Source organism: Scophthalmus maximus, chromosome 14 (genome assembly GCF_022379125.1).
Source record: "Scophthalmus maximus strain ysfricsl-2021 chromosome 14, ASM2237912v1, whole genome shotgun sequence".
Classification (NCBI taxonomy): domain Eukaryota; kingdom Metazoa; phylum Chordata; class Actinopteri; order Pleuronectiformes; family Scophthalmidae; genus Scophthalmus; species Scophthalmus maximus.
Window position 1 is genome coordinate 2495934 of NC_061528.1, and position 13285 is coordinate 2509218.

A 13285-nucleotide genomic window follows, 5' to 3' on the forward strand; every position below is an offset into this window, starting at 1 on the left:
TGAGAGGAGGAGGAGGAGGACGGAAAGAGAGAGAGAGAGAGAGAGAGAGAGAGAGAGAGAGAGAGAGAGAGAGCGTGTTAGAAGAATCGGAAAGGGAGAAAAGAAGAGAGAAGATTCTAGTTAGCGGAGGATTAGAGCAGCAGATTGAGGAACGTGCACCTCAACAATAAGATAACTGTCAATCAACTCCGACATGCTGACACGGATTAATGCCACCAAGCCAAAAACAGAATAATGAATAATAAACATATGATTCACGCTAATTGAATGACAAGAGCATAAAAACAAGTACAAACCCAATAAGATGGGATCTCTTACATGCATCGAATGAAAACAGGTCTAAAAGATACTGAGATTCAAATAAAACCAGAACTGTTACAATTATCAAATCAGACAAAGAAAAAACAATAAGCAGTTTACTGCGACATAGTAAAAATTGAAGTTGAATCAGTTTGAAGCAGAGTGAAGAAGAAGAAGGTTTGACGGACGTGAACGAAAAGTGAGTTGAACAGGTCAGATGAAAATAATAAAATGTATTACCACACACACACACACACACACACACACACACACACACACACACACACACACACACACACACACACACACACACACACACACACACACACACACACACACACACACACACACACACACACACACCTTGTCGTCCTGAGCCGACGGGTCCTTGATGATCTCCATGGGCGGGGGCAGGGGCGTGTGCGCCTCCTCGTCCTGCTCCTCCTCGCCGCCGCTCTGCATCCCGGACGGCGTCTTCGAGAGGAGGTTCCCGTCCTTACTGAGGACTCTCTGCAATAATACAAGACATGAACAAATAAAATCACGCATCACTTTACGGATCTATTGATTCTCATATGTCATGGCGGAGCCTTCGTTTTCTGATTTGCCAGAATCACTTGGCCGTCGTCAACCCACAGTTTTCCAAAGAATTACTCATGGAAACACTTCAATTTCCACTAAACAAGTTTCCTAATCAATATGAAATGAGCCGCAGAGTGTGAAGATGAGTCACGCTTGGTTTCTATAGTCGGTGGGAGTTGTGACGAAGCTCAGACAAATAACTCCTCATGGTCTTAGGCGAGTTTTTTGGCAACGTGAGAAACTTTGAGCTCTGAACTGTCCTGAAACACGTTTGTCCTGTTGACGCACGTTCAAGAGGCAGAACATGGAGCAGAAAAGACATGGCGGCGTTGGAGCTTTTTAACGAATACAAAAACTTTTTCCAAAAAACATCTAGTGTCCAGACTTCTTGGATTCTGTAACCAGATTAATCACCTGGCAGGGTGGGTGGGTGTGTGTGCGTGCGTGTGTGTGTGTGTGTGTGTGTCTGTGTGTGTGTTTGTGTCTGGATGTGTTTATGAGTCATCTCAGGGAAAAGGGAACTTCATCTGTTTATTGTCGATGAGCCACATGTAGATGGTGTCAATTAAAAACTCAAAGTGTTTAAAAACTCAAATTTTGCATGTTCACATCTATTATTAAAGAGTTTTTGCCGTTTCTTCTATCTTGGTGTTTGTAATCATCTTGAAAATACATAAATGTAAAATGACTAATAATTCCTTTGAAATCCACAACTTCCTCTCAGAGGAAATCATAAAGCTTCCGAGTTGGAAGGAGGAGGCGGGGAAGTTCGCTCCCACTTTTCTACAACCCAGAATCTTTTCCTTCAAGAAACGATTCAAACTGACGGAAATAGACGATTAAATAATCGCGATGAAATCAGGCACGAGCATAGAAGTGGAGGACTGGTGCTTTAAATGAGTTGTTGATTACATCATCATCACACAACAGTGGCAGGTCACCTCGTCGATGTTGTCGTCCTGCAGGCCGAGGTCGGGCTGTCCCAGGTCAACGCTCTTTCTGTTCTCCTCTCTCCCGGATCCTGGTCCTGTCAATCAATCAGTCAATCAATCAGTCAGTTCAGTCACACAGATATCAAAACAATTCTGATGTCTCCTTGTGTGGCAGGAATGATCGCATTGAACGTTTCTGCTCATCGACCATGGATCAGCACGCGAGAGAGGGAGAGAGAGAGAGAGAGAGAGAGAGAGAGAGAGAGAGAGAGAGAGAGAGAGAGAGAGAGAGAGAGGGTACGGAAACGCTTCCTGCCGACAAACCAATCAGAGTCGAGTATCAGGGAAACGCAGGTGATGACGACAGGACGCAAACAACAGTTCTTTGGTGCGTTTCGCAACGTGGCAAAATGAAACCAACGCTGAAAATGGTTCAAATGTGAACCAATGGAACAAAAATAAGCATGTTTGTGTTATTGACCCTTGTTGATTCATTTGTGAGCATGAACTTCCGGTCGGAGGCGTTCAGGTAAATGCTCTGACATTTGAAATCTAACAATCGGCCAATCAGCAACCTTTATGAATGCAAGAAAAAAAAACGACTCGTCCTTTCCTGTGGCGTCTGTAAAGTTCACCTGTCTCGCTCCTCTATCGACCGCGTGACGGCTCACCGTCAGCGAACATGCCGCCGGTACCCGCGGCCCGTCTCTTACCCGTCTTCTTCTGCTTGTTGCTGGGCAGCTTCTTGACGGAGCTGCCGTGGCTGAGGCGGCGGACCGGGCTGGTCAGCCATTTCCTCAGCGTGTTCCCGGAGCGCTTGGGCCCCGGCGAGCTGCTGGACTGCAGGGAGCTGAGGGACGGCTGCGGCTGCAGGTTGGCCACCGACTCGGTCTTCCCATCGGAGCCGCCCACCGGATAGTTTTCTGAAAAAAAGCGAGGCGGACGAGGTTGACGACTTCAAAATCACATCTGCTGAGGCTTCTAGAAGCGGCTGCGTGCTGTCGTGGCGTCAGTTCGCATGTTTACAAGACTTTTAATATGATTTCATTTTGTGCAAACATGTTGTCTTAAAGATTCACTAGATGAGCTGCACGGTGGCGTAGCGGTCAGCGCTGTCGCCTCACAGCAAGAAGGTTCTGGGTTCGAGTCCCGGTTCAAACCAACCAGGGCCTTTCTGTGTGGAGTTTGCATGTTCTCCCCGTGTGTGCGTGGGTTCTCTCCAGGTTCTCCATCTTCCTCCCACAGTCCAGAGACATGCAGAATGGGGTCAGGTTCATTGGAGACTCTGAATTGACCGTAGGTGTGAATATGAGAGTGAATGGTTGTCTGTCTCTGTATGTGGCCCTGTGATAGGCTGGAGACCTGTCCAGGGTGAACCCCGCCTCTCGAGCTGGGATTGGCTCCAGCCCCCCGCGACCCTTAAATGGATAAAGCGGATTGATTCACTAGAAGTCTCTTGGATTCCCTGCTCATTCCCTGCTTGTTGTACATGATGTATTAAATAATGCCTGGAACTCCATGTGTCTAAATCTCCATCCACACCCAGGAGATTTTAAAATATCGCGGTATTTATCAATACAACAAACATATCGCAATATGTGAAATCTCCTTCACACGTTCTCAGCCTCTTTGTGAAACTGAAACGTACATTGTCAAATCGATTGATGATGCTCCAGCTGCACAGCGTCACGTTCGCATCAACGCGAGTCCATTGAAACGACCACAACGCGCGGAGCAGCCGCTCTCGTGTCGCACGCCGCGTCTCCTCCGACAAACGCCGTCACGTCGAACACATGTCACCGACCGCCGGGAGATGAATTGCCTCTTTCCTTCCACCGGCTGCCGCGTCACGGTCGTCGGCAGGTCTGCTGACGTGTAATTCAACCTTTGTAAAAGAGGAATCGTTCGATCGCGTCCCAACATCAGCAGGAAGCAGGAAGTTCATGTTGTGGAGCAGAATGATAACATCGCATATTTAGAATTACAGAGGGTTTTTATCTGAACAGTTTGTCTCGTTTGTCATTCTACAGATTCCGGAGAGAAAGACGGCCGTGTGTGTGTGTGTGTGTGTGTGTGTGTGTGTGTGTGTGTGTGTGTGTGTGTGTGTGTGTGTGTGTGTGTGTCAGTAGTCATGTGTCAGGAGTGTGGTGGATCAGCTGCGCGCACGCACGCACACACACACACACACACACACACACACACACACACACACACACACACACACACACACACACACACACACACACACACACACACACACACACACACACACACACACACACACACACACACACACACACACACACACACACACACACACACACACACACACACACACACAGCTGGCAGCGATGGGCTGTGGGGTGTGTGCACGTGTGTTTCCGACAGGAAATGAAAGGTCAAGGGGTCGACGGCAACGAGTTCTTCTTCTGAGCAGTGAGATTCATTCCCTCCCTCCCTCCCTCCCTCCCTCCCTCCTCTTCCTCGTGTCTCATCTGCTTTTTATTTTTACGAAATGTCTACAAGAAAGAAAAAAACGATACAACTGAGCGGCAGAGACGGAAGAAAACGCAGGAGATACGAGCAACAACTGAACCACTTTCACTTCCCCACAACCTCATTTTACAGAAAGATCGAAACGAGCAAACTTGAATTTAAAGGTCAACGTATCGTTCAAAGTTCTCTCATCCGACGGTGACTGTTTCCCTCACTCCTCACTGTGTCAGCGGTACTTTCTGCTGTTATCTGACCGCGTGGCCGAGATAACAACTGTTCAAAACAGACGACCAAGGTCACCGCAGTGCTGCCGAGGTGTTTTCCTCTCTCGTGACCGAGCGTCCACCCGCCGCGACCACGCTCGCTGGTTCGTTCACAACTTCTGTGATCAGCAGCTCAATATTCACATTAAAGAAGCTGAACTCAGAGAATTTTGACTTGATACTTGAACCAACTCAGCGATGGTTATAATAGTCGCCGATTCATTGAGCAGTCGATTACTAATCGATTGACTGTTCCGCCTCTCGTCAGAACCTTGAGACTCCAGAACGGGGTCTCGACACCGGAGATAAATCTGCAGGTGAAACCTTCCAGTGTTGTCAGATGTTGTATTTCTTTATCTGTATTTCTTGTATTTCAATGATTAGGAACTTGGCGAACACCGTGTGGGTCTTTTAATACTTTTAATACCCCAACACACGACGTGGGTCCGTGTCCAGACACCGATCGTCCTCTGGTTCCGACGTTAATCAATTCATGTGCTTCTATGAGACGGAGAGGCCGCGGGCCATCCGCTCTATTAGTCTCGGTTCCTCCACTTCTCTCCCTCTCACGCACGTCGGTCGTCTCTGTGTCGCGCCGCCTCGCCGGCTACTCCCTCAAGTGTTATCGAGCAAATCCAGTCATGTGAGGGAAACATGCCATAAGGTCACTCGCTCACCTGCGTGTGTGAGTGAGTGTGTGTGAGAGTGTGAGTGTGTGCGTGAGAGTGTGTGTGAGTGAGTGAGTGAGTGAGTGAGTGAGTGAGTGAGTGAGTGAGTGAGTGAGTGAGTGAGTGAGTGAGTGAGTGAGTGAGTGAGTGAGTGAGTGAGTGAGTGAGTGAGTGAGTGAGTGTGTGTGTGTGTGTGTGTGTGTGTGTGTGTGTGTGTGTGTGTGTGTGTGTGTGTGTGTGTGTGTGTGTGTGTGTGTGTGAGTGAGTGAGTGAGTGAGTGAGTGAGTGAGTGAGTGAGTGAGTGAGTGAGTGAGTGAGTGAGTGTGTGTGTGTGTGTGTGTGTGTGTGTGTATGTGTGGCCTTGACAGCTGGCTGACCACTGAAACTCATTAAGGACGTGAGTGCGCACACACACTCACACAGCTGACTGACGCGGCGTCATTGCTTCTACGTCTCCTCCTCCGCGCCGCCGTCAGCTGATGTCGACGCCTGTTCAAGTACGGCGGCGCACGTCGAGCGTCGAGGTTCGCCGCTCAGAAAAGCAGCGGCGAGACGAGTTATCACCCGGCGAGAAGAGCGAGGAACCTCAGTCACGTCATAACGAGCGGCTGCACGCAAACAGAAAGACTTTGAAAACGTATTCATAACACATATTTTCCTCACTTTGGTCTCGGGGACATTTGAAGACAAGTAGTGATCCTCCACTGACGACGACGGGACGACAGCGACGGAGGGACGTGAACATTTCACCCGAGGTCAACGTGTCGCGTCTCTGCGTCGACTACGTACGTAATCTACTCGCGCAAGTAATTCGTGTCGCATTGCAGCTCAAGTAAACTCCATTTTCTTGTTTTGTATAAAAACAGCCGTTTGTTCATCGTGGTGGAACAACAGTCTCAGACTTTAAAGTCTCTGACCATCAAGCTCGTGTCCAGGAAGCACATTCCATCGTTCCAGTGGCCATAAGGAAGAAGGAAAGAAGGAATGAAGATGCCGACACCTCTCCGGTCATTTCATTTTCTGCCGCTGTGTGTTTCTTGAGGCGCCGGCTGCCTGGTTCTATACTGTCCGTCGTCAGACGTCAGGCCGAAGTTTCGACTTCACCGACCCAACAGTCAGGTCACCGAAGTGAAAGGGCGCATTGGAATTTGACAATCCTCAAACTGGACTCTCTGGTTTGAGTTTCATCTTTTATCTGTTCCCGGCACAGACGACGTCCTGTACACGTCAGAACACAACAATGTCCGGATGCAAAAAAAAACAACGTATTTAACATTCGCGGCATTTCACACTGACATGAAAAATCAAAATCCACTCGCGTAATTAACCAGCGGGACTCATGATTAATGTTATGTTGGTGTGAATGGTGATAGTCAGGGGAAGGAGGGAGTGTTGCAGCGCTACTGTATCGCCTCAGTGTGTGTGTGTGTGTGTGTGTGTGTGTGTGTGTGTGTGTGTGTGTGTGTGTACAACAGAAGACTACAGTGTCACAGCGAAGGCAACAGTCAGGTGAGAGCAGACAAGCGAGCTCTTGTTCTGCAGTCGACAGTAAAGACAGAGTGTCTACTGTTAAAATCCACATCACTCACTATCTTTAATCACGCACACACACACACACACACACACACACACGGGGAGATACTGAACCAGCAGCCTGAAATTTTTGTGCTCCACTTCTTTCTCTCGCACTCAGTGTCATTCTGTAATCACACACACACACACACACACACACACACACACACACACACACACACACACACACACACACACACACACACACACACACACACACACACACACACACACACACACACACACACACACACACACACACACACACAGTCTATGAATGGCTCTATTGACAAGAGAATAGTCACACACACACACACACACACACACACACACACACACACACACACACACACACACACACACACACACACACACACACACACACACACACACACACACACACACACACACACACACACACACACACACACACACCATCTTTATATGTCGGACTTCATGTTTGTGTCTTGTTGGCCAGAAGCCTCTTGAATCGGCCCCCGACCACTGAGCCAGGCAGGGAATCGAACCTGCGGCTGGTCCAGAGTCAGCGTCTGTAACTCTCCTCTCGACCGGGACACCACTGTTGATCCCCAAGTGTGGAAAACAATTAATTATATCGTTTTACCCAAGAAGAAGTGTGGCGCTCGTAAAAACACCATCATTCTCTTTCCCTCGGCTTCGCCAACTCTCCTCTCATCGGGCTTTCTTTTGTTTTTTGTCAATGACAGGAAGAGACAGTAATCTGGGAAGATGACATTCCTCTCATACCTCTCTCTCCCTCCTGTGCCTCACGTATCTGACAACGTGCACACGCCCACACACTCATAATCACTTCTAATTATGACGACGCGCCTACGCCTCCAACTCTGGTGATAAGAAAGTTTATCGCATTTTCTTTATCCAATCACAATCCATGAGGATGTCAAGCTCAGCGACGGAATGTACGGCTGGAAATCACCTGCATTTCCGGCTGAATGAGGAAACGATGAATTGATTTAACGTGAGAAGAGTTGACTGAAGGTCCAATAAATGACGTATTCATTCTAAGTCAAGTACGTTTTGAAAAGTCACTCTCCTTTACAGTCCTGGTCTAATTCTCCGTAGAGGCCTTTAACGCTCTGTTTCCACCACAGGTGGAGGGCCGGTTCGGAGCCGGTTCGGAGCCGGTGCCTCGTGTCAAACCAGTTCTTTGTGTCTCGACGGCCAAAGAACCGGCTCTCGGTCAGAACCGCTTGCGTCAAGCGGGATTGGTTGTGACCATCATTTTAAAAAAAACCAAACAAACATAAAAATGATGCGCCTGTGCGACGTATTGTCTGCAGAGAAGACGGAGAAGTGGAGGAGAGCAACCGTCTCCCTGCTGCGTGGTTCCTGCACATTTACACGACTATACAATAGTAAGCATTGAGGTTATATAAGAGCATGTCGCACGGCAGCAAACTATATGCACATCAGGCCAGTACTCAACCGTGGAAGTAATGGAATGATTGGTTTTAATAATGGAGGTGCATCCTTATAAAATGCAAATGGGCAAGTACGAATCATTTCCATTTGCCCCGTGGTCACCAGGAGATGGCGCGTCATCACACAGGGAAGAGACTTCATGCAAGAGTTCCCTGCACAGTCCGCCGACGGCAGCTCAACTCAACCTACAACAGCGATTTCTGCCTCAAATGCAGAAATGAGTATTTTCACAATCAGAGAAGAGCTCGTTGTGCGGAGGTTAGCCCTTTAATCTGACAATACACAACCTGATCCGACGCCACGTCGCCTCTGCAGCCATTCGATGGCCGGAAGTGCCAGGTACAGTGAGTGTTCCATGATCAAGATGGTTGACGGCAGCTGGACTTTACTGTACTGTACCGTCAACTCCTCCAGGACAACAACAGCCACCTAACTGTTGACATGCACAGTGTTCTGAAACAGTGGGTGAAGCACGCTCACGCGGCACATCGTCGCCGCGGCAACAAACTCGTGCCCCGTCCGTCCACTGAACTTCTTCAGTTTCTCAGCAAAAGCTGCTCTGGTGGTTGCGAAAGAGAGCCAGAGAGAGAGAAAAGAAAAGAAAAAGCTCTCGGGCCAGACACTTTGTGACCAGACGCTAGAAAACACTTCATGGGAACTCGGGCGGACGTAACAGGAAACGCATGTGTATTTACAGGGAACTAAAACTAACATTAAGTGTGGTTACTGGGAAAAAAAACAGATTCAGTTGTGTTACACTGCTGCTTCCAAATAACCCCCCCCCCCCCCGTCAAGTGTGTGACCACACGTCTGTCATAAATGAGATCTATTAGAGTATTGACTCTGATCCAATACAGAAAACAGAACTGAATGACAGCCGATGAAACAGCTGAGCGAAGAGCCCTGGACCAACGTACAGTGGGTGACTGTTTGTACAGTTGATGGACGGCGTCACGGGAACCAGTCTGACCAGCTGAGCCTCCGAGCCGAAACAATGATGCAACTATTGGAAAAATGTGTTTTACATACTTCTAAGGAACAGGAGAGGTGAGAATATTCCATGATGTGCAGCTTCACAGCGGAGGACAACCGCCGGAGTTTGACGTCCTCTGCCACGGGTTGAAACACGTGCCGGTGAAACCAGTCACAACTGTGCAGATGCGTCAGTGGGAACCAGAGGAACCAGTTGGGTCGGTACTGTACTTCAGTCTGCAACACGTTCAGAGGCCCCGGGGGCCAAAGTCCAACAGCCTGTCCAGAGGTGGCTTGGCTCTTAAAGCCGCAGTGCACGGAGAAACGGCCGCCCCCTCAGCTAGCGGCTAACAGCTAAGCTCAACCACTATAACCGTGTTGGTGTCTGAAGTTTGAACAACCCAGAAGAGAAAGATCTTCAAAAACCTCATTGAGCTCAGATCTGCACCAAAACTCATTACTACAATATTTTGGCCATTTTTGTCTCCCAAAAATGTTTTTTTCAAGCACAAAAGCAATAAATGAAACCCTTCATTCAAGGAAAAAAAAACTGAAAACGGAATACTCCTTTTCCAAGATATGCATTTTAAGTTTCTGGACGGACTCTGTGAGAAGAAACTGAAACCACATGATTGTGGTCGTCGGGAGGAGCCGGGCACCAGAAGCCCATGCACATCTGGAACACCTTATACACGACCTAACTCACTGCTCCTCCATGATGGAGACGTATGTAATATGGCAGGACGGGGGGAAAATAAAAAATATATTAAGGACGCGCTGCGGTTTACGTGCGGCCTTAGTGACAATACGTACTGGACTGTAGTAGCGTGACTGACAGAGGCTGTACCCGTTATGGGAACTTCTTAGATATTGATTGACTGACTTAAAGGGGCAGTCAGTGATTTTGGAGAAAGATTTGTTTGTCGTTGACGTTTTTCAAGTCCCCTCGGGTACGGGAGACGGACGCGCTAACCACGAGGTCAAAACCCCTGAGTCGTAGCGTCTGTCGCTAGCACGCCTCTTAAAGGGGCAGTAAAGCGATTTGTGGAGAAAGTTTGCTTCTCTCTTTGTTGGCTGTTGTTGTTGTTGTTGTTGTTGTGATTTTACTGCTCTGGACGGGGCCGTGAACCCGCGACCTCGGGACGCACTAACCACTAAGGCCAAAACCCCTGAGTCGCTGCGTCACCCGCTAGCACGTCTCTTAAGGTGTCGACGAGTGATGTTTACAAAATGCACACGCGGTGTTGTTTGGTGCGGTCCGCACCATTCTTTTTTTTTTTAAAGATTTACAGAGCCTGGGTTCGCCGGAAATAAATCAGGGTTTCCGGCGCACACACATTCGCGACAGCTAACGGATTTTTTACCAAATGTGTATTGCTGTGGAATCGCCTACTGCCCCTTTAAGGGGTCGATGAGCGGTGTTTACAAACTGAACTGGCGGTGTTGCGTGGTGCGGTCCGCACCATGTTTTGGTTTTTAATTTACAGAGCCAGAGCTGAGGCGAAAATAAAAACTTTTCTTTTTTTTTACAAGAAGTGTATTGGATTAAAATCACTTACTGCCCCTTTAAGTCTATGGGGCAGGCAATAGTGTTCATACAAGTTAGCACCTTTAAAAAACCAAAAAAACCAATTCAAAATAACTTTGAAAAGGACCGTTTCAAAAACCAGTTATATGAATAATGACCATAACTTAGCGATCAGGTGCTGGATGCACATTAACCACCACACTGAAGTGACCTCACTGTTAGGGTAAGAGGGTTTTTTCATCGGCAGCTTCTCCTCAGGCGACGTTCGCTCCAGATAAAAAGAGTCACAGTGAAGTCCTTTCTGTGCAGCGGCCGGTGGCGGCGGTTAATCATTTTTTCTATCTACAGTTACATGAATGACGTTATTTGTGATCGTTCTCCGGCGTTGGGAGTCGAGAAAGTTCTACTGACGCTCTGGAGAAGGAAAGTCAGCGACCAGCTGCAGCTGATAGAGAAGTGTTTCTTCACCTTTGCGGTCTACAGTTGTCTGTCAGCAGGTTTCTGCCTGTAACTGACTGTGTGTGTGTGTGTGTGTGTGTGTGTGGACAGACAGTGATTGGGGAGTCAGTGTAAAAACAGGATTACTGTCATTACTTGTGTGAAGTCAACATAAATACTATAACGCTGGTCAAAGGCTCTGTCACAACCTGCCACAGTACACACACGCGCACGCACACACACACACACACACACACACACACACACACACTTGCCCTTTGCAGAATGAATTGCAGGAAAACCGATTGCTCAATCCGACAGAGAGAAACTGTCCTCTGTGTCTCTCTCTCTCTCACTGTCCGTCTGTGTGACACATTATTTCCTGTTTCACGATTCATTTTCAATTCAAATCAGTTTCCACTGACACCAACAGAAATAAAAAATTAAATTAAAAAAAGAGAAAGGAATTTCTCTCAGCTCTCTGGTTCAAGGTTCGTCTGCAACGCCTTTAGAAAACATGTTCCCTGCTTCACGCCGCAACACACAATAGACTTCCAAACTTGTCAAGCACGTAACGCAAAGACGCACACGCACACACACACACCCCATGCGTCTGCATCTCGTCCCACCTGAGCCGTTGTAGCAGCAGCAGCAGCAGCGAGCGAGGATCCATCCACAGCAACGCCGGCCTCGCTTCATCCTCACTCACACACACACATCCTATATACACACACACTCCTCTCACACACACACACAAACACACACGTGACTCGATCACTAACTGGACGAGCTGGCGACCAACTTGTCCAAGTTGATGTTTACACCGAGAGCTTTAAGTCCACACTGCTGAGATTCACCAGAGAGGGAGGGAGAGAATGGGGTAGGAGGAGGAGCCTATACACACACACACACACACACACACACACACAAAACACGCATTGTCTTTCTCAGACGTTGGGCTTCCCTCCCTCACACACACTTCAGTTCTCTAGAACAGAGAACTGAAGTGTGTTAATTATTATGGAGGGCTTGAGTGAGTGTGTGTGTGTGTGTGTGTGTGTGTGTGTGTGTGTGTGTGTCTGTTATGAGTTATGGCTTCTTGTCATTCAAAACGTAAACTGCACTATTCAAATACGGCGGCGCTGTTACTGATAAAGCCGCAGCGCTCGCACAACCATTGTTTGCTGCAAAGCAACGACAACTAGTCGGATGATGTATATGGACTTCAGTGTCGATCGGCCGACGGTGTGGAGTCAGGAGATGTTACAGATGCACAGTTCAGCTCCTGAAGAGCCAGATGTTTCCCCTCGGGGGCGGATTGAAGCGCGCGGACAGACGCACGGCTCCAGGTTGGCGACGCCGTGGCTCCAACGCGCGCTTGCTGACAAAGTCCGCCCTCATCAGACGGAGGGGCGACGCGACGTCAGGCTCGTGTTCCGCGGCTCGTTGCCACTGCCCCCAAGTGGGAGCTGTCGGGAATGCTTCACGCCGGACGAGAGCTGTGCCGCTCCTCTTCCACAGAGAGGAGGATGGAGGGGCACCTGGAAGCCGCTCCTTTATCAGATCATTCCGTCCACACTGACCGTTCGTACGGTCAATATGTCCTGCGCTCTCCTCTGCACAGTCGGTCCCTCAAAGGAATCCCTCTCCTCAGTCGCTCTTCCTGAAGTTTCCTCATTTCCTCATTTTTCTGTCTCCTCAATAAATCCCCCCCCCCCCCCCCCCCGAGCGCTTTGCAGAAGTAAACATCGACACGTGGACGGAATGAGCCGAATCCATCCTCTTCAATCAGGCCAGAACTCTGTATAAATGTCTCCCCCTTCCTGAGTGTGTGTGTGTGTGTGTGTGTGTGTGTGTGTGTGTGTGTGTGTGTGTGTGTGTGTGTGTGTGTGTGTGTGTGTGTGTGTGTGCGCACACTGCAGCAGCAGCAGGTAAGACAACACACGTGCACTCAGCCTAGATAAAAGTTTTGCCCAGCAGCCGTTTCCCTGCAGTGTCCCACTTTCCTTCGACACAACTAGAGCAGCCAGTCGCGACTTCGTGGTCGACCTGTTCCAGGACGTGACGCCA

General features: G+C 48.7%; 1 protein-coding gene across 3 annotated transcripts in view; it reads right to left on the reverse strand.

The window, feature by feature from the left end:
* Positions 1 to 13285, reverse strand: part of kalrna (kalirin RhoGEF kinase a) — a 103444-nt gene that overhangs the window by 17021 nt on the left and 73138 nt on the right. For 2 of the 3 annotated variants that reach the window (XM_035603616.2, XM_035603615.2), the window contains exons 41-43: positions 2528 to 2737; positions 1824 to 1909; positions 664 to 810 (exon numbers count right to left, since the gene is read on the reverse strand). In XM_035603616.2, the coding sequence (XP_035459509.2) occupies positions 664 to 810; positions 1824 to 1909; positions 2528 to 2737 (443 nt within the window). Of the gene's footprint in view, positions 1 to 663; positions 811 to 1823; positions 1910 to 2527; positions 2738 to 11844; positions 12070 to 13285 lie in introns of those variants that run through there. The other variant, XM_047337187.1, reaches the window with a different exon arrangement.